Source organism: Mugil cephalus, chromosome 3 (genome assembly GCF_022458985.1).
Source record: "Mugil cephalus isolate CIBA_MC_2020 chromosome 3, CIBA_Mcephalus_1.1, whole genome shotgun sequence".
Taxonomy (NCBI): Eukaryota; Metazoa; Chordata; class Actinopteri; order Mugiliformes; family Mugilidae; genus Mugil; species Mugil cephalus.
Genome location: NC_061772.1, coordinates 20,198,504 through 20,221,410, shown reverse-complemented (window position 1 = coordinate 20,221,410; position 22,907 = coordinate 20,198,504). Strand labels below are relative to the sequence as shown.

Here is a 22,907-nt window from a genome sequence, read left to right as displayed (position 1 = left end):
CATGAGGGTGGAGAATTTGCTCTGGATAAACAAAGGGTTTAAGTGCAAGAGCTCCCACTCTTAGTGGGAAGACATCCCCCAGAATGTGCCACATACAAACAAGGCTCTTGTGAAAGTGTTCAATCTCGCAGCAACGGATTTACAGCTTTTTTTTTTTCCTGGTTTATTTTCTTTTCACTTTCAACATCACAGACATCGTTGTCGGATTCGGACAGGATTAGATGCCTCTTGGCAGAGAAAAGCACGGCTAATATTTTAGCACCTGTATGTTCTGGGAATATTATATATAGTCTGGCAGAACGTCCAAATTATCCATCACTCACTGGTTTTTAGTGCCCGTAACTAATCAGTTGCTGCGTTTCCATTACCTCTGGAAATGCACAAAACCTACATTTAAAAAACCTCTCAAATACCACTAAAACATTTTTAAGCTCTCATGAGGTGTTTTTTCTGATGTACCGACATAAAAGTTTATTGCAAAAGTGCAAAGGAAAGACTTATTTGCATTTCCCTGTCACCAGGGGGTCATGTGACCAGTTCATATGAAGTCTGCCTGACAAGTCACGCGTGACAAGAATTTAAGAGAATTGTGCGATATCACAAGATGAGAAAGGGAGATACAGCTCATTCGCAAAACACCTTTCAATGGAAACACATACAAAGAAATTTCAGAAACATCACTCTTGCAATAAACACAGCTACTGACGGTAATGGAAAAATTCATGATGAATTCAGTGAAAAGGATTTATTTTTTATTTTATTTTTTCTTCTTAAGTCAGAATTACTTTCTTTTTCTGATTTATTAAAAATGACTTAAGCTTTTTAATTTCTTATTCTGGACAAAAAAATTGCACATTTTGTTTGATTAGCTCCAAATGTAGGTCAAATAAAAAAGTTTCTTAATTTTAATATTTGGAAATGCTCTGCTGGTTTAGGTATCAATTTCCACTACAGTGATGTAGTACTTATTTAAATATAACCATAGAAACACACATGTGCATGTAACATTTGAGTGTCCTGTGATCACACACTAATAATCATATATATGTGTATATTTCATATTGTTAGTTAGTTCTAGTTAGTCTCTTAGTTACTGCCATGTTAATTCCATCAAAGACTTGTATGTATGAAATATCAAATATATAAAGTTGTATTTCCGAAGGAAGACCAAGATATTCTTTTCCACAATAAGGCCCAGTTTTTCTGTGTGAAGATATTCTGATGTCTTGGATGACACTGACTCACGGTGCCACAAGACATTTTGAAATTGAAGGTCCTGTGAAACCACTGTGTTTGTCTGTTGTTGTTTTTTTTTGTTGTTTTTATTATTATTATTATTATTATTTTTTTATACTTTCAAAGATTTTACATTTTTTACACCTTGATCCAGCAACAAAGAGAACCTTCAGATGCCTACTCACCACCCCTCAAAAAAAACTACCAAAAAAATAACACTGCCAGTAAAAGAAAAAACAAATACACGGATATTTGAGCGCCAGATCATGAAATTGTTGACACTTGGGAGACTGAGGTCGAGGGAGGCCTAGTGTAAAGGCAACATACAAACCCTACTAAGCATTACACTGAGATCACACGATTATATCATGTGCTCTGACCCTTAATGTAGTCAATAAAAGGCACCCAAACACTGATGCACCTGGAACGAGCATCTCAAGGTTCAAGATCACTTTATTGATCCCCACAGGGAAATTGTTTTGTCCAAGAGTCTCAGGACAACAAAGAACATACGTGAACCCGACATAGACATAGGAATAAGACAGAGTGTAACATATTTCTTCAAAGTACAGACAGGAAGTCATCTCATTCAGCCACTTTTTCAAAACAAGATGGGGAGACTGATTTCCACTCCCTGGGGATCTCCCTCTTTGCAATAACCACAGCAAACATAAGCGCTTGCTGCAGTAGTGGAGGGAGAGTCTGCGTTTGGTCAGAGCATCCCATCATCACTGAGAGAATGTCAGGGGGTAGCTGTTTGTTATATACTGCGCCGTACAGATGGAAGATATCATCCTAAAACTTCCCAAGCTTGGGACAGGCCCAAAAAAAAATGAGTGACAGTATTTGTTAAAACAGCCCCTAGCTACAATAAAGTAAGGAGGAAAAAAAAAAAAGTAATTTTCTGAACATCTCGGAGAAATGTCTGCAGTCGCAGCCTTCATCAGTCTTGAAGCACTTGGATGTATTTCTGTAAAAAAAATAGAAAATAGACTATCCACTTTATAGTGTCACAGCTGAATACCACAGAAAACTGGTCACTTGTCTGTGAGCGGAGGGCCAGAAATCAATACCCATGGCGGGCTGTGAGGAATAAAGCAGAGCTACTAAGTGACAGCATGACACCAGCCCTCTGAACACACGCCGCCTGTTTTTTTACCTCTCTCAAGTTTCTATGATTCGACTTCAGTGCTGGTACCCATGAAGCTGCACAGAGTAGAAAAAAAAAAACAATTGCAAAACAATGTGGAGAGTGACACAGATTTAATCCCACTTGTAGAAGAAAGTCTTATGCATAAATGTAGGAGTTGCTAGCAGGTGACTGAGTTACCCAGACAGACATCCCACACACTGCAAATGAGGAAGTAGACTATGATTTTGCACTTCAAGGTGTCGCAAAGCTCAGACAGAATCTCCTTGATGGCAGGTGGTGAAATTGTGGCTGATTGTTAGTCTGCTTGCGCTGTGGCGTTGAGGGTTGCTATGAGTGATGACTTGTGAAACTCGACAGTATATATATAACTCGGGATTTTCAAAGGCGTCACTGAATGAGGCTGGAAGGAAACGCGTTGGCTCAGTCAGAATTTGGACACTGTAAATGGAGCCATCCATTAGCGAACACTAAACTGATTAATGGCAAGTCAAAAGATTTGTATTCAGTGGTTAATTTAAACCAAATTTCATCTGCCAAGCGTAGATCTTCAGAGAAGTAGCACTAGCTTTAGGTTGAATTGTATTTTTTCCTCATTCAGTTTTTGTTAAGCAAAGGATGCATGCATTTATCACTGCAGATCAGTTAAATCAGATACCAAATTCTTCCATATTAGGATTGTTTTTGACTTAGCCAGTGAGTCCTGGAAGTGTCATGAGGAGGTCTCCATAGTTGGGCTATAATCTTTTTGGCTGCAGCTAAGTCAGTCAACCAGATTTTACATGTTTTTTCAGTAAGAGACAGCGGAGAGTCATCATTTAAAAGATGCACTGCAGGATCCATTGGAAACTTTACCCCTGTCAGCACTGATACAGTTTCAATCACCTTCTCCCAGAATCCCAGAATTGGACATGGCCTCCAAATTTGCTAGATCCCAAACTGATCAATTATCCGTGGGATGCACTGGAACAAGCCTGATCCACAGTGGCCCCTCCCTTCAACCCACAGGACCCAAAGGCCCCCACAAATATGTTGCCAGACATCACATGAGGCCCATGTCCAATCTCTGATGTTTCACAACTGTTTGGGAGGCACCAAGGAAGACCTACACAGTATTACAGTATTAGGAAGCTGGTCATAATGTTATGCCTGATTGGCGGTCACTATGTGTCTACAAAAATGTGTCGTTCCCATTGAAGAATCAACCACTTCCCTCAAGAAGTACTAAGTCTTTAAAATTTATCGAGAGCTAAATTCTCATCTTCAGACCAGTGGGTCGTGGGTCTGTTTAAGTGTCATAATTAAGTAGATATTTGGATATTTGAAAGAGAAGTGTGTGTGTGTGTGTGTGTGTGTGTGTGTGTGGGCAAGAGCACAGCTTGATTGACATGTCTGGTCTAGTGACTGACAAGCTGTCCTCGTGTTCTGAGTCAGATCCACTGCTCCTCCCAAATATAGTCGCTTCTTGCGCCAAAGAAAAAATGGTGACAGCTAAATGTCAAGCCCAACGCTTCAGAAAGTCCACAAACCTACAGGTTGTTATGGTTATATTCGTTCTTCATGTATGGGTTTAACTGTTGAAAGCCAATCAACAAATTTGAAGCGATTGTAACTTGCAGCGCATAATTTAAGTAGAACATTATTGTTTTTAGCTCGTACTATACACCGATCAGGCAAAACATTATAACCACTGATATTTGAAGTAAATAACATTGACCATCTTATGAGAACACAATGTTCTGCTGGTCCACTGATCCACAGAGGCCCCTCGGGACACCACATGGCACCCTCAGAAGACCCATGTCCATTCTCCGATGAGTCACAACTGTTTTGGAGGCTCGAGGGAGAGCGACACAATATTAGGAATGCGGTCATAATGTTATGCCTGATCCTTGTATACATTATTGCACAGCTGCACAGGAAGGAAGTAACGCTGACTTTCATATAAGAAATATGTAAATGTGGGTTTCAGGATATTTCTGGCTGTGTTGCTTAAGTTCCCTGTGAGTTCTGAACATCACGTTGGGGAAGTAAACTGCAAAATAATAATAATAATAAAAAAAAAAAGCTGACTGTCGCAGCGTCCCAATAGTTCTTATGTTTATCAGCATAAGTTCCGGTACGAGTGGTGCTAAATTTGGAGAGGTTTTTGACTTCATTTATCATGAATGGAGAAAGTGAAGTATTTACCTGTAAATAAAACAAAATGGCTGTATTGGCTATTTCACAGACGGTAACTGCAATTTGTGCTTTTGCATATCGCAGCGCTTTGCCAGAGTTGCATGGAAACGCAGATTTAATACAAGCCGCCCTCTGGGGTCCGTAGGAACACGCCCTCTTGTTAGTGTGAGACACTGAACCAACACACTGTGCTTTCCTGTTTACCTGCCACTCCAGATTTCATTACAGACAAGCGAGAGCAGAATTACTGTACCTCGTGATTTGAATAGACTTTCTCTTTCCATGGACTCTGCTGGATTTACTCATTGTGTTCATGTACAAATTCACTGTCCATGGGAGGCAACTCAGGATTTTAATATCTTCTAGCTGTGGGCTATCACCTCTAATTATAAAGTAACCCAGCATTAGAAAACTGACTTTGGAATAGTTCACAAAAAATAAATCATCCTGACGTCAACTGTTGCATAATCTGGCCTGCTGATAATGAATCGACAAACAACAGTGCCAGAAAACATCTTCAGCGCAGCAGCCTCTGCTGCAGATAATAAAGTTTGCTGCCTAACCCTGACCACAAAGACACTCTGTTTCAAATCCATAGCTGATATCATCCACACGCTGCTGACAGCACTGAGATCTCAGACGTTTACACTCGGGCTCTATTTCTTTCTTGGCTGTAATCCTGAACATAAAAAAAAAAAAAAAAAAAAAAAACAGAGCTCATTTTACATATTTTTAATTAAATTTTCACAATTACAGAGCTGCTAATGAAATTAAACGGCAAGCGAAAAACAAATTACTTTCTGTTTGTCGAAACACAAATCCGAATCAAAACTAATTTGGTGATTTTTCACTACAATGCAAAGAACTCTGAAGTACACACGTTGGTTTCATTAGTCATCCAATGCTTCCAAGCACTCGCAGTCAAATAAGACCTCAATTCACTTTAGGAAGCATTTGGCCAACGGACTTTGGTGCCTCTCACACACAGTGCTACCCAGGACAGCCACGGTACTTCCTCATCAAGATCAGTTTTTCACCTAAGCTATGGGAAGTGGACAGAATTATTAGCTGAAGGAATAAGCTGTTGGTTCATTGGTTGATATGAATTAGCAAATAATGAGATTCATTAGCAGTGTCCTGCACCCGCAATACGTTTCTGACACCGACTGAGAACATGATAACCCAGCGACTCACCCCAAGCCACATTTGATTGAACATTAAGCTACCCGAAGAAGTGAACTGCGTGTGTGTGTGCGTGTGTTTTCTACGCCAAAATCTGAGATTCAGTGGCAAGCTTTCTGGGTTTTCCCCTGATCTCAGCGGAGGGGGAATCGATGCTGCATGTGGAGAGGGCCGAGGTTAAAGCTGGTTTTGTGCTAGAAATTGTGTGAAATGGACATGAGGTCATGAAATGAAAGCACGAGCTCTCTTGCATGTAAAGTGAGAGAAATACAAAAGGATCTGTGGAAGAGAAACAGGAAATCGGTCTGACACTGGACCAGCATGGTCGGTGGGTTTATTTACATCTGACTCCAACAGACTCCAATAGTTTTTGAAGTGATGTTATAAATGGACATATCCAACGTATTACCTACAGTAGATAATGGTTGACAAGGCTGTAGTTTGGAGAGGCAGAGTGGATAACAGCAAAGACCAGTAATAAGCTGCTATGGACAGAGTTAGCACCAATCAGGCTTAACATTATGACTGCCGATACCCACGAAAAGTGAATAACATTGACCATCTTTACAAAGCCGCCATGCTACACAAGAAAAATAGTAATTTCACATTGCAGAACACGGTAGTTGCTCTTCTACCAGAGCTTTTGAAAAGAGCAATATAATGGGAACAAAAGGATGTCTGATAGGGGCTATAACATACCAAATACAGTGTATCATGCTGACGCTGATATATAAAATTAACGCAAAACTACAAGTACGAGCAATCAACAGCAACTGATGACATTTAACCACCCACACAATCAGCTCCTATTCAGTATTTGTAACACATACGACCCCACCTCATATAAACGGAACCATCCTTAAACTTCAGCTGCCCAGTTATAATTATTTTTTTTTACATTTTAATACTTGAACGGAGTTTGAACCGTAACCAAAGTTTTATTTTTTATCTTCATGTGACGGGCAACTCGAAATTGTGAGTTTGTTGCTGAATAGGAGCTGATTGCACGGGTACATCACCTTTTAGGAATGTTATCAATTGCTGTTGATTGCTCAAAACGCAGTATGTTTTACTTAATATTTGTCATCTTAGACGTATTTAAAAAGCTCACGGTGGGCACTTGCGTTCACCTGGTGACACCTTTGTGTCACCTGTGTTCAGTCAGAATTCTCATTATTTTATTTATGTTTTTTTTGCGCTGAGCACGGGGGCTCGTCTGACTCAAGCATATATATTTTGTGGCTGTGCGGGGGTGGACCACTGTCTTGATTTTATTTGCATCTAATCAGAACGCTTGTACCATCCTCGCATCTGGACGTGTTTATTTTAGCTTTTGTTCTTTGCACAGTAAATTGAGTGCTTAACTGCATTCCTAAATATGATTTCCTTGAGGTCAGTCATTTACTCAGTTTTAAAGGGTGGACAGAGGGTGAGTAAGATTTTGTTTTGATGAGTCATAAGGTAAATTTAAAAAAAAAAAAAAATGCATTATGCACAAATATTACATAATGAAAATCTGTGCTGTCTTGCTCGTTAAACGTCATTATGAGGGTTTTTTATTTTTTTGCTTAGCTTACTCGACCACATGCATCGCATCTTCAGCAAAATACAAATGCAGGTAATTGTTTGATTATATTTTACTGCATTTTAACCATAATTCACCCCCCCTCAACCTCCACAACAAACACTCTTGGCTGTCAAGTCCATCATCACTCTTGCGTAACAAGTCGGGCCTGCTGACTTCGATATGTCGGTGCTATCGATCAGGTGGACACACATCAGTTGTCTGCTCAGTGCAAAAAGTGACACTGCACGCCTTCACCCGTCTCACCCAATTTTACTTAAGCCTCCATTTTATTTGTGGCTGTAGACAAGTGCTTTTAATGTTTTTCAGGGACCACACGTGGCTAGTTGTGATAAAGTCTTTTCTGTTCTTACAGTGGTTACACATTGTCCAGGTAAATGAGGAAATCATTATTACTTAAAGCAATAATACCAAACAGCTCTTTTGCGACCCTAAAAATCAGCAATTATTAAAAACTAGTTGGACATTTACAAGCCAAATATTAAGAATCCAGAACAGTCTTCTCTGTATCAGAATATATATTTTCTTTACTATGTTCATTTCAAGGCGCAATATAAGTGACGGCCATGAACAAGTGAACCTATGGGATCAATGAGCAGACCCAATAAAGAAGTAGAAGAAAAAGAACAGCACAGTTTGCTAGATGATAATATTAAGCCTCCATTAACATCCGCGTTTTCATCTGCTCTGTCTTCGTCCTGTTCAGCTGACATAATGACGCAGTTTCCATTTCCTGCCCGCTTCAGTTTCTTGTCACTTTTTTTTTTCCCGGTAAGAGTATCACAGAGGGATCCAGTAAATGCCCAGGCACATGATATTTTCTGCCATTTAGCTGGTGAAATTACATCAGGAAGACATGAAAGGGAAAAGACAATGGCGGGAAGCCATTTTATACTAAAAAAAAAAAAAACATCAGCATCAGCGGTGAGGAGCCGAGTGTGTGGCAAAGCTTTCTATTACAATGCTCCGTGAGAACCTGATGAATCCCAGCAGGATCCAAGTCAGTCTGTAAATCGTTCTCCCCCCAAAATACTCGTAATAAGCCCTGAAAGCAAATCATTGATAATGACTTCACACAGAATTGCGGCCATAAAGCTTTCCCACCGACACCACGATACAATTCACTCTGATATGGAAACGAAACCGTGTATTTTAGCAGAAAATACTGCTGTACACAAAGGATATCATTGGCTTTACATCTGTGCCTTCAGCTTTGTGAGGATTTTGTGCACATTTTACAATATTGGAGCAATACTTAAAACTGTACAATATATTTATCAGGCTTTAGTCTGATTTAGTCCTGCAGTAAATCTACCCCATACAGGATGGGGAAGATGGAGAATACAGACGACTCATCCGTGACTTTGTAGTCTGGTGCCAGAAAAACTGCCTCCAGCTGAATGTGGGCAAAACCACAGAACTGGTGGTGGTTTTCCGCAGGCACAAACACACACATGCTGGGAATGGACACAGAGATAGTGGACTCTTGTAAGTACCTGGGTGTTCACCTGAACAAAAAACTGGAATGGACTAACCAAGCTAGTGCACTTCGTAAGAAAGGTCAGCGCAGACTCTACCTGCTAAGGACACTTGGGTCTTTTGGCACGCAGGGAGCACCCCAGAGGTCCTTTTATGACTCTGTGGTGGCATCATCTTTTATGGTGTGGTCTGCTGGAGTGGCAGTCTCTCAGCAGTAGACAAAAGGAGACTAAACAGGGATCGGGAAGAAGGCTGGCTCTGTTCTTATGAGCCTGTGGAGGTGGTGGGTGATCGTAGGATGGAAGCAAAGCTGTCATTCCTGACGGATAACCAATCCCAACCCATTCATGGAACTTTAACAGCACTGGGCAGCGCCTTCAGCAGTTGACTACTTTCCCTGTGAAGGACCTTGCTTCCTGCTGCTGTGAAACTAGGCAACCAACCCTGCTCCAGAAGACCGCATACATACAAAAATAAATACATACCTTTTCTATTTTTTCTCTGGTGTACACTGTCGTTTAGACTTGCAAATCCCCCCATTTTGGGATACATATCTTATCTTCTAAGTCAAGGTTAATGTAGACTCCTTTGGTAAATGACACCATTAACAGTTGCCGTCAATTATTTTGGCTTTCCTAAAAACTGTAACGTTAAAGACATTTTCTTTGTGTCTCTCACCTGGTTTTTATTATAAAGACAGAGCACATCACACCAGGGAGGAAAACAATTAAATGCTCCCCACCGACTCCCCACGTAGTGCGTGAAGGTCATCGTCACATTGTCCTTTAGATGGGGAAAAAATAAATAAATAAATAAACAGCCCACTGCTTTGTGGTGGGATGCACCACCAAAAGGTTAAAGGACGCAGGTTTAAAGAAAATGTCAGGAGTCAGGAATAATAACCTTTCACACCTTTATTCCGTTCCAAATCTGGGAGTAATATGATACAATATGTTTCAATATTTAACCTTGATTCGAGTCCTGTTCACAGGGCAACAGGGACAAAGTTCTGAGGCATCTTCTACCCTACAAGCTCGCAGAAAGTTTTGTGACTGGTCATAATTTTGTATGAAATTCAGATTTCAAGAAATCAGGAAATAATTACATGGAAATATGGTTCGCTTTGGTCGAGCATCGAGGCTATGTGGAGGAAACTACTTTTCATTGCATATGCTGGGTAAGGCGATGCTGTTACCAATTTCTGGTGTGCTCTCTTCCAAAGGCGCATTAAGTGAACTGCTTAGTTATAGTAGCCAAGAGAGTAGCTTGTCTGGCAGCAGACAGACACACAGACAGATCAACAGTTTCTATTCAAGAGATGCATCAGGTAAACTGCTAGGTTACATAATTGTAATATTCTGCATATACTAATAATAAGTTGAATATGTCTGTTGGTCACCTGTGTTAACACTGAAAACACATCTCCCCAGGGAGTGATTGCAAGCAGACTGAAAACGCTGTCTCTAACTTTTCTGGCCTTGGTCTAGGGCAGACTGTGATTGCTCCATTCAAGGCGCTCACGGTGTCGGAACAACAACCCAGGTGTGAAGCATCTTTAGAAATTTGTGTGACACTCAGTTTGTCTGTGTCTCAGGCAGTTAAGCTAAAGCATTCTGACAGTATTCAGCCTGTGTTATACTTTAGAGGGAAATGTGGATTAAATCCCAAAGCTATGCACTATTATGTTTATTAGTTAACTTAGTTGACTACCATAACTCACAAAATTAACAGGCAGATACAGAGCGCTGAAATAATCTGCAAATCTAAATTATTTTAGTTACCAACAGGCATTTTGGTAGGATTTTAGCCTGCTAGTTTACATTAGTCTTTCATATGAAAATGGAGAAAATCTTGGTAATGACACCCATAGGATTTCCGAAGAATGTTTGGCAATCAAGGCCAGGTAAAAAACAAAACAAAGACGACATAAATTTACACCATTTCAACAAATTAATATACATTACCAATTAAAGGTAAAAGGCGGGCATGACTTGAGGAATGGTTTTGGAGCTCAATGTACGATTGATTGGGATGGATTCACTATTGGATCCAGCCACAAGTGGCCATTCGAGGAATGGCAGGTTCAACCCTTGAATGCATATCATGGCATCTATAGTTGAAACAGTGTGGTGATGTTCCATTACCCTGCCTGACGTTGTAAGTCTGCTGTCACAGATTTCAGGTAGCTAATCTGACATGGACTAACTGAAGTTTTAGCAAATACTGTCATAAAATAACAAAAAAAAAAGAAAATTTATTGCATGATTGTTACACTAGACTTCATTAGTCTTAAAAAATGCAAATTATCCATTGACAATTAACTCTTAAAATAAGAGGCATACAGTGGTGCAATCTCAGCCATACCCTTCTAAAAACAAATTAAAATGTACTTTCCAGAAAACAGAACAACAAGAAAACGCAGATTAAAAGGTTACCGAGCACATTGTTATACTGGGTAGAGTGGACTGTAAGGTAGTAAAATGATAATGCTTCAACATTTTTGACCTTTGAGTTTGTGCACACACAATTTTCTTCAACTCACACAAGTGTAATCGATGTTTCTCATGATTCTCCACATGCAGCCTCGGCTTAAATGTCAGAGCGACACAGATGTCAGAGAAGTTCTCAGGCTTCAACTGACCACGAATGACCCCTACTGTATGTGATTATAAAGGCCCCTCAAACCTACAGGGCCATTTTCAAAGACATGTAGACCAGGAAGAGAATAGGCAAACCAAAAAATGTCAACAATGAAGCACTCTGTGGTGGTGGGGCAATCAGTTGCTCTTTGCCATGTCCTCCTGTCTAAAATGTGCAAATAACCTCAATGCCACTGGAGCTATTTATATGAAAATCCATGGAAAAAGTGCAGCAAATTTTTCAAGTCTTTTCAATTACAGTTCAGTGAAGTCTAATTCAAGTTGGCAAAGCTAATCGCCAGCTCTTTGTCTTGGCAAGATTAGAGCGTACATTAATGATTGGCTTATGGTAATGAGGTTCAGCAGGGGGCCTGGGATCACAGCGTGTAAAAACATGAAATCATAGAGAGGCTGTTGTGATTGTGACCAACATTTGATTATGTTAATGCTCCTCTGTCAGTCCCATATTCTACTTTCAAATCAAGATGCTGTTTAAGGGTAAAGGAATCTCTAATTGTTCATTACAAAGTCAGATCATGGCCTTCTTTATGGGTCATTTAGTCAGTTAACTGATCTGCTGTATTGCAGACATGTGCAAACTCCTGCTGTGAAAATCACTTGATTGATTAAGGAAGTGTCTCTACATTTACCTCTGATTACCCCCTGGGGAATAAAGCTTGCAAGAACAAATTCAATATTAACATTCACAGAAATGCATCCAAATTTCCTGCCACCATGGATATTCCCTTTTAAATGCACTAATGAACAGGAATATCTTCCAAGTCATATCTATTTTAAGGTATTGTAAACATTTCTACACTGGACTATAACAATAAATGATATATATGTATCATATATAAGGTGAGATGACATGCATGACTGTAGGTAACGTACTGAAAAACTACTGGGAAGGATAAATGTAACAGTGGGTGTAAGGGTCAAGATCCATTTTGTGACATTAATTAGGAATAAAGTTTAGCAGGTTTTTAGTTCTAACTGGAAACAGTTAACTTCTAGGAATCAGTAAGTGTTTTTGTTTTTTTGTTAAAAATCTGAAATAATCTGCTTGAAAGTCATCGGTAAATTGGTTAAAATATGTAGCTAAAGATTGGACAAATGGTCAATAACGATGAGTTAAGCAAAATCATTTTAATCGCCAAAGCTGAAACAATGAATAAATAAGAAGGATCTGGATCCATTATGGATTCACGAGTGAAATCTCCAGATTATTCCTCCAAATGGCTGCATCAATTGTTATTGAAAATGAACTAAATCCAACCACACCAACATGAGAGCATGTATCTGTACTTGAGCTCATCGAACTGAAGTGTGTCTGACAAAAAAGGCTGGAAGTCAAGAGTATGAAGCAGGTCAAAAGCCTGCCCCGAATGAAACTGAATTTTCCACAACAACTTTTTTGGCTGTGGTAACTATTTTTACACAACAACTGCCTTGTTTCTGTCCGCGTTTACTCGTGTGCTGTCTTTTTCTACCTTCTCACTGACGGCAGTGCTGTTGCATCAACATTGCCATTCATAACTGCATATTTCCGGATTGGGCCACCAGCGTGCATATGTGTGCTCACGGTCATGCATATAATTAACAATAAAACTACCAGAGAAAAAAAAAAGTTTAAAATAAAGGCATCACACAACACATGTTCTGGTGGTAAAAATCATAGAAAACGATGACAAATGATCGAAAATGTTGTTGTCTCCCTGGCGGTTTAGACATCAAGATCCACTCAACAAAATCTCTGATATGTGTAGCTGTGGAAATGAGAAATTTTCAAACCCAGCATCCTCAAGCTGGGCATGATCTAGCAACGGATCAGTCTGATAATAAAATCCACAGAAACCTTCACTTTGGCAAATACTTCTCTGAACAGCCTGATGGTAGTAAACTGATGTCATTATGTCAGCACTTGATCGTTTCGCCGAGGCAGAGCTTAGTCAAAATTGGCTTCAAATTAATCTGAACATCTGGTGAAATTCACTTTCCTATGTGCAACACTGAGCAGTGCGCTGGTGTAATTTTCAGCATCTCTTCGTCATCACTACTCGTGATTATGTAGCGTAATGAAATAGCCTCTCTGCAGGTCAGAAAAGAAATAAGCCGTACGGTGACTATATGTTCTATAATAGTGCATAATGTGCCTGTATAAGATTTTTAATTAAAAATAGAATATCCTTATTGCTGCTATGTACACATGGCACTATGTGCACATGTAACAAACTTCATGCACTCAGAATAAGCAAAAAACCATTGGTTATTATTATTATTTTTCACCAAGTTCCCTACCTATCAAATTCTGTAATCAAGTTTCCAGAAATACATGATTTGCAGTTAATTTGTTACAGTCCGTGTCTGCCGAAGTTCCATTTTTACATTTATCATTTTTGTTGCCTATGTTGCAAAGCTGACAGACAAACACGTTCTATGACAAAAATAATAGCGGAAACATAAAAGTTTGGAGGCTTGAACAGCTTTAAAGGCAGCTATCACCAATGTACCAATGTTACATTTAATGGGGCCCACGTAGTTTTGAGTCTTTCTGTAAGTTTTTTTTTTTTTTATTCCTACAGATGAAAAGCCAAACAGTAGATAATGCGGTGTCAAACACATTTTCAGTAAAACACATTTTTTTTTTCCCCCCGCCAGCTGCGGCATCAGTGGAAAAACGTCAGTTTCTGGTGTCACACCCTCAGAATCAAAGAGAGAAAAGGTTCTTTTTAGATGAATTTTGCACTGATGTTGAGCAGCCACGCGCAGAGAAAATCGCTGCAGAAGAGGCGGAAGACGAGAGACCAATTTCTCCACCAACACAAGCCACGGCAGCAATGATCGCAATCATGATCAAAGGCGCACTTCACTGTTTGCAAAGTACTCGGCAAAATAGACATATTCATGTCAGAAAATGTCCACCTTTGATTGAAAGCAACAAGCCGTCCCCCTGAGTCCCACTGGATTGTCAAAAGGTGTTTGTCAAAAGCAGAAATTTATCATGTCAAAAAGAGTTCGACGTAGCTGGAAAACTTGTTTCCTGATTAGAGAATCAGAGGAAATTCTGCCTCTATGATTGCATGTACCTCACGACTGTGTGATGTGTTTCATGCCAGCATCAGACGATACTTTGATTACTCACCTCTTGCTGTAAATCCTTGATGATTTTGGTTTTTTTCTCCATCTCCACTTTGAGAAATTTTATCTGAAGACAAAACAAAAGAGAGATGACAGCGTTGAAAGCCCAGCTGTGAGCGTGTTTTTTTAAATTTTTTAATTTTTTTATATCACTGAACATATTTAATGAAGGTTAGGGATGTCGAATGTGCCCATTTAAGCGGCGTGTGTGTAATTAATTGCATTGAATGATGGTGATTCAGGATTGAATCCCGGCCCGGAGCCCCTTCGTTCCTTCTCACATTTAAAAAAAAAAAAAAAAAAAAAAAAAAAAAAAAATGTGTCAAAAATATATTCCTTCACTAAAAATGTTCTTTTTATCTCTGAAAACAGCCGGGCCGCGTAGTTTTAATCATGCATCAGTCAAACTGGAGTGAACGGTGTAATTTTGGGAAGAAGTAACAGATTACTACACAATTGAGGCACAAAGGAACATGTGACTCGGTGTAAAAGCGTAGAATGCTGATACGTTTTGTGGAAAACAACAGAGCCGCATGGCACAAAAGAACCTGTTACAAAAGACAATATTTATTAGAAGAATTAGTGATTAGCTGTGTAACTTGCATGGGATCTGTTGACAGTAATGTTAAGAATGTGGCTAGACTTACCCTTAAGCAAGTATTACTAATGTGGTTTTATATTTTATACAAGGAGTTTTCTGTTTACTAAAATTCAAGGTCCTTTGTTTTCCTCTACTTTCTAGCAAGGCACCCTCGGGAACTGTAAACTAGACCACACCAGTTGACTCACATCCCCAAGCAGGCCGGGATAACATCAAAGGTCATATTCAATCACTGTCACAGCCCCCGAGAACAGTTAAAATGAAAAACAGAACCATCGGAAAGAGAAAAGAAAAACATCTTGATGCAGCATTTCAATAAAGAAGAATAAAAATAACACTCAAAACTGCTTGTTTTAACAGTTGCTGAGCCTATGGGATTATGCCAGTATAAATAAAAAAAAAAAATTGTGTCAACGTCTGATTTATTGTCTTTAATTTAACCAGCAGTGTAACTAAGTTTACATTCAGGCGCTATAACTAAAGCTACCGCCTCAAATGAGGACAGTTTCTTATTATCTGACAGCAGCACAGAGGCCCGCTGCTGCAGTAAAATGTTTAAAACACTGTTTCTCACTTTTCAGCTAGCCACACATCAAAGCTTAAAGTCTTTTTAACTCTGATAAAGGCCCTGTCACATATTATATTTCTCTCATGTCTTACAGAGTTAGTTTAGCATAACAATTGTCCAGAAATGTTTCATCTGGGACTCGGCATTGCAGCACATATGATACGTTGAGACATTTATTCCTGCAGTGAGCGGCTGCCTATTTTCCAGTCCGTGCCTGATTTAATAGCCCATATGCTTATCATGTCAGAGTAATATCTTTGTTTATCACAATCCTTTTATCATGAGCTCAGCATGTCTTGCTGGTGCAAGCCTGTGGCTGTTGTGGGTGTTTCTGTGTGTTTGCTCATAACAGCCAAACTAAGGTTCAAACACCAACCACAGATGGCAACCTGCTGCCAGGGGCTACCTTATATCTAAACGGATGAATTCTGTGGATGCAAGTAAGATAGATAGATCAAGGTATCTTTTCTCTTGTTGTTTTTCAGTTAAAAAGTTTTTTTTTTTTTTTTTTAAAGCGTTGTGTCCTTGGGAGAGGTCGTTAAGATAGTCCTGGAGACAAAGAGGAAAAGATTCATGGGGCTGGTGACCTCATGCCAGGTTCCCACCTCAGGGAACGGTAAACTAAACCTCACCAAATGACTGACATCCCCCAAGCGGTGCATGATAACATCAGCGTTCACGTTTGAGCCTTTCAGTCACAGCTGCAGCCTCTGAGAATGGGCACAATAAAAATAAATGAATAAATAAATAAAAAAGGCCCAGCTAAACTCCCATATAAGGAAGGAAATTCAGTGAACGAAGCGTTGTATGCGCTACATATTGAAGTAGTTTAGTTGAACTTTTGAGTCTGAATGACTTTTCAAATTCAAAATTCTGCCTTAACCCCCTGAGACCTGAGCTTTTATTTGGTATATATTTTTAATCTCTCCAAGGTGTTTAGGATTGGTAAGACATAAGACGTATAAAAACTAAGCATCATCTTTGAACAGGAAGTAGAAGTTTTTGAAAATACAATGTCCTCATATGTGGACACTGGGATTATTTGTTTATATTATAATAAAGTCACCATTTATTTTAATGCCTGAACATGACTGTTTAAAGACAGAATTGCGAACAATGAAGTCCCAACCTCATCAACGTTGTATTTTGTTGCTATTGATAGAATTTGTTACATTTGCGCATTTCAAACTAGAAACATTATTAAGCATAAATAAGTTTCAACCGTAAAATTTAACAAGGTTTTGTACCTCGTCTGTTGAATGAATGAAATGTACTATCATGATTTTACACCGACTAGTGTGTTGACCCTTTGCTACCACTAGATGGCAGACTAAAGTGTCTACTAACGAGGACAACGGGTTCAAATGAAGCAGAATAAGCTGCAATAAAACCTAAAATGCACCTAGGACGCATTTCTGGAAACTTAAATGAATTATGTACTGATAGAAACATTATTACTTGTCAATTAACAACAAATGTATCCAGAACAGTGTTTATTTTATTTACCAAAACCTTGCTAGTAGCTTAGCAGGCGACACTGATGCTCCCGCCATTGATTTGGGATATTAGTTGTAGCAGAAGGTCGGTGAATCATTGAGTGAAACACCAAAGCACTGACCAAGGCTTGACCTGGCAATGGGACTAAATGGAAAGTCACCAAGGTTGTCACAACTCATTCAGAATGAGATATGAGTGTTTGCAGACAGCAGTAAAAATTTCTCTCAAAACCACAAATTATGAATATATGGTGGCTCTAAAAGGAAATGAGCGGAGACTGCCAAAGTTTAATCCTCTTTTGAGAAAGTATGCCAAATTTTATGTCAATTTGTTGTCAACAAAATTGAAAATTCGGTTGGAGTAGTAGAATGGCAGACTATGGCAGAATGACGGAATATGAGTTTGGTAAAATGCCATTTGTATTTAATTAGGTGGCGCATATCAACTGATACAAAGAAAAAAAAAAACCCTCTATGACTTATATATTATTGTTACTCTAAAGCCCACCCAAACAATTTGACGTAATCAGTTTCCAACAAAACGTCCCCAGAACAAATTTCAGTTTGTTGTGACGTCCGTGAACAAACACAATTTATTGACCTTTAAAACAAACGATGGGAACTGAGTCGCACTTAGGAGGAGTTTGTTTTTCCTCTTTTATTATTTGCTGTTGCACACAGATGAACACTCAAGCAACATTTGCCACTCCTCTGAGACTGAGATCTGATATGCAAATATCGCATGAGGTCATCAGAGTTGACCACACTGCCTTCATGTGAGTGCATCATTCCACAGCGATCTCAAAACGGGACGCTTCATTTGAAGTGAGTGGCTGGTGACTCAAGAAGACAAACTGAGCCAAACAAAACGCCGCAAAAACAGTAAAGAAAAGTATAATATTTGCCAGGATATTATAGCTTTGGTGGTAGTGGCGAACGTAGTTGATCCGGTTTTGATTCCTGGTCAAAGGTCTTTATTGACTTCCCCAAGGGATAAAGCAAGGCATCTATCCAGAATCGATATTTCAGAATAATTCAAACTTAGACATCTCACCAATAGAATATATATTGGTGGGATGTTTCAGTTTAAATCATTCAGATCTGAATCTTACCCTATCGATCCTTCCAGTGATTCTTTTCCCAGACAAAACGAGTTACCCACAGACTGGCATCTTGAAAATACATAAATATTAAAATGAGACTGGTCCTTTGAACGGCTCTTTGAGAGGAAGATCCACAAGATCCAGCTCCCTTCAAAGAGCCGTGAAACCCACCTCTAGACCACAGCAGTAGTGGACTGAACAACAAAGCAACACACTGATGCTGCCAGCCACAGAGCTTGAATTTGAAGGATTTTTTTTTGACAACGTCATTATTATGTGGACAATTAACATGTAGATGCCTATTTCTAGATGTTTGTCAAGTAAATACATTGAAACTCAGGTCTGCAGAACTCATTCAGTCAAAAACTAACCATCTTCATGCTCATTGCCTATGTCATATTTAGTGTCAACATATTTAGTAACTTTCTTCTTCGATTGTTGTTTTTTTTCCTCCCTGATTTTGGCTCAACAAAACCTGAAAGAAATGAGCCTCTAAGTTTCCTGAAGTTTATTACTTTCTCAGTCTTTTTAATGCCCTGGTTTCCTGTTGAATTTTTACACTGACACAAGCATCTTAAAAAGTAGATTCACTCTTTCATTGTTCTCTTGAACGCATGTGGCATTACGGCAGTTGAGCAGTTCTTTTTAATCACGATCCCTCAGTGGAGGTGATAAATACCATTTAAGAGAACATGAATGTCAAACTCAAACCATAAAGACAGCAATTGGGATAGTCTAAGGACAATGGCAGCAATGTCACTTGAAATGTTACTGTACTGTTGTTTGTCTCACAGCGCCCATGATTTCATTGTCGATTGTAATGTCACTGTGCACATTAAACGTCATGACTGCGCATAAGCAGCCAGGAATATTGTAGGACAAGCTTTTCATTAGCATATATTGAAAATCCCGGAGGCAATCCTGAACTGCAGCTGTCAGTGCAGCCAGATGGGCTTTGGGTTCATTTGTTAATAAGGAGTTTGGTGGCGAAAGTCACTGCTGAACAGACTGAGGATACAAGTGTGACACAGTACAGTAAGACAGAGCACAGCTTTCAGTAACACAGTGGCGCCATAGACTAGACTCAGTGTATTTCGAATGTATTTGTACTGATGTAGGTGAGCCTGACCGGGCGTTTAGGACCATGACACCAAGAGAGTCTACTGAATCCAAGGTCTATCCACATTCATCTCCATTATTTTACGATAATCTGATACAGGCAGAAAGTGTTATTACTTTAACGAGACTTTAACAAAAACTACTACTGAAAGATGATACTTAGTTTTTTATACTTCTTAGGTCCTACTGATCCCAAATACCTTAGAGAAATTAAAAATGCATAGCATATAAAAGCTCAGGTCCCAGGAGGTTAAGCCTCTTGGATGAGGGAAGACGTTGACTAGAGTTTGAGCAGCCTGTGCATGTGGTCACAGACAACAAGAGCTTCTAGCCAAATAACCAAACAAATAAAGAAAACTAAATAATGTGACATTAGTGGAAGTTATTTTATTCAATGTGTCTCCCTTTATGCTTAAGGCAAGACTAGCAGCATTCACTTAACCATTTTGTACTATTACTTATCTGCTTTACTTACTATGGTGTTCCTTTATTTTCCTTTATTCTGCCTTCTTTTAATTTTTAAATTTGAATTTTTAATCTACTTTGAAATTGAATTGAAAACTTCATCCACTACTGGCCATGGGCCTTGAGAGGTTGCCGGCCTTCCCTGCTGACAAGCTGCACCTCTGGACACACAAAACCAATATTTGGCTGTTGGCCAGTGTCGTTGTGTAGCTGGGTCTCGCCCGCTGACATTAGACCGACCCCTGTTGGTGGCTTATCAACCAGTTGATTGTGTTGAAAGAGAATCTTAGTGACAGAGATCACTCTGGTTGACTCTTCAGCTCAGAGAACAGGTAGAGAACAAGAGAAGAGAAACTGACCATTTATTAATGTTCTCAACTCAGTAAATCCAATGTAATAAAACATATTGCCGCTCAGAACATTCATCCGTTTGTAGATTTACAAATGGAGTTCTTTGTCTTTTTTAATAGTGTTTGGGAGAAAAAAATAAATCGTCTAGGATGGTTTTTGAGATAATTAGTATTTCCTTTTCTTTTAATCAGTTACACTAATGAATGAATTTTGGTCATAGTAACTTGATTGTGTAAAAGGCTATCTTCACTTAGCCTCTTCGTATTTTATTTATAAAATTCTCAGTGTGCTGCAGTCATTAAAAATGTTGGGCCATTACTATCCTGTGGTAATTTCGTTTAATTAAAATTTTGTGTAAAACGAACACTTCAGTTTTATGAATCATTACATTACAAACGACTGGAGTGGAAAAGGATTAGCTGATTAATTGATTCGTTAATCAACAGAAAACCAGGTCATTGTTGTAAACCATCTCCCCAAATGTGCCAATTTGCGGCTCTTCCAAATTTTACACAACACTGAAGTTCTTTGGGTTCTGGACTTTTGGTCAAAAAAAAAAATTAAAAAATGGAGGGCACAAAGCTTTGTCGCTATCACTATTTCTGAGAGTTTCAATTAAGAGGTAAGAGATAGAGGCGAGCACTGGCTGCTGGGTAATGAGGGTGGATCACTGAGGGGCCTGTGTGACAGGTGACACTGCTGGTTAGAGGAGGCAGGACGTGGATGGTCAGGTCAGCTCTGTCTTACCGTGGCCTGCTGCTTCTCTGCTCTCTCATTTGCCTCATCCAGCTGCTTCTGCAAGGCTGCCTGGAGGGACTTCATCTCCTCTCTGTCAAGTGAGAGGGAAGTGAGAAACACTCTGTTAGCACATCCTCCTCACGCTCTCAGAGGCCTGCGCAGCTCTGCCGCCATAGAATGCCTTTCTTAAATATACCACTGTTGAGAGCCATTCTGCAGAGAAATGGATTTGTGCAAAAGCTATTTTCACTCCATTGTTGTGTTTTTGTCCCCAAGCAGAATTTAATGCAATACTTTTTTCTTTACTTTTTCTTTTTTTTTTTTTTTTACACCTGCAGCCATCTCATCTGTTGGATTAAATCAAGCAGGTAACGTAAACTGACAAATTTTCAAAACTCAATTGATTTAATCACACGGAGCTGTGCACGAGAGAAACTTGCAGTCATACAGTCTGTAAAGAACATGTTGAATAAATACTATGATTTCCATTTTCACAAATTCTCGCTCACATTTCATTGAAACCCAACCTCTTTGACAGCAAAATCTGATTTGGTCTACTCGAGGAAGGATTATACAACGCTTGTTTATTTGTTCAATCCTTGTTTACACTTTCACATTCGATTGGTTTTGGACATTTTTCTTCCTTCCATTTTCCTTTTCTCTCAAGCTTAACAGATCTATTTCACAATTATTAATCTTTTATATTTGGGATTTAAAATGCTTAGATGCTTTTTTTTCGTTATTTGCAACAAATATCCACGATTTAGCAAACAAGCGGACAATGGTGAATGGAACAGGATACTAGCTTGAACAGGAAGATTTGCGAAGTGCTTATGTTGTATTATGTAGTATTTGGAACGCTCCACATTGATTTTACGCATGCTGTGTGAAGACTGGTGCTGCATTCATTTATGCGTTTAACATAAAATTTAAATGTTATGCATTAGAATGCAATGGGTATTTCTGTACCGCTTGATGCTCCTGTGCACAGATAACAGCAATGCACAATGAATTATGGATCAAGTAGGCAAGTGATGTGGGTCAGTAGTTTAAAAAATGCAGGCAGAAATTATAATCGCGAGGCATCCCGGTTAAATTAGAAGGAACAGGCTGTTTACTGTTTCGCAAACACGGCTGCAAATTTAAAAGTAGATGGTGCAGGTCCTAGTCAACCAGTGGTGTAGTTGAGAGGTAGTATCTTTCAAAGCAGCACAGCAACTCTGCGTGGAACGGATCTCGCACTTCACTACTCTTACATTTTATATGCCAGTGGTCTTGTCTCTTGGCATAAGTTCAGCCTAGCAAACATTTTTTTTCTTCACGGCGACCAGCCAACCAACGCTGCTTTGGCATTTCATTTATAATCCCATCTCCTGTATCCAAGACTTGGAAACATTTTGTGCAAATAAGATCAGAACTGTCCAAACTGACAGAAACTTGCACCGTGAATGTGGGATTGACATGCCTTGAAGACACAGAGTAGTGAGCACAAGACAAGTGAGTACTAATAGGTCAGCCATATGTTAGGACACATCTGAATTTGCTGTTTTAAACCCTAAAAATCTTACATTTTCACTACCTGCTCCTGCTCTGTCCGTTTTGTTGCAAAACACTTTGTAGCAAAAATAATTTTCAGAAAGCAATCAAACCTCTGTTAAGAGTTGTCAAAAATAAATGAGTTGCAATGAATCACCTGTCTGCATCCGTTGTGATGGAGTCAACTTGTAATCACTCTAGGCAGACATGGAACTCCAAAGGTGGATTAATAACACTTGGATAAAATTGTGGCTCACAACTGCTAGGTAGGCAACATCGAACCAAGCTGCTGCTTTATGGTTTTTAACTTGATGACATGTGAGAGCTGCCATGGGTT

The 22,907-nt window shown here is 39.3% G+C and overlaps 1 protein-coding gene across 1 annotated transcript in view; it reads right to left on the bottom strand.

Moving 5' to 3' along the window:
* The window catches only part of luzp2 (leucine zipper protein 2), a 145,969-nt gene that overhangs the window by 47,326 nt on the left and 75,736 nt on the right, over nucleotides 1-22,907 (bottom strand). The window contains exons 4-5 of the mRNA XM_047580021.1: nucleotides 21,044-21,125; nucleotides 14,598-14,660 (exon numbers count right to left, since the gene is read on the bottom strand). Of these exons, the coding sequence (XP_047435977.1) occupies nucleotides 14,598-14,660; nucleotides 21,044-21,125 (145 nt within the window). The remainder of the gene's footprint in view (nucleotides 1-14,597; nucleotides 14,661-21,043; nucleotides 21,126-22,907) is intronic.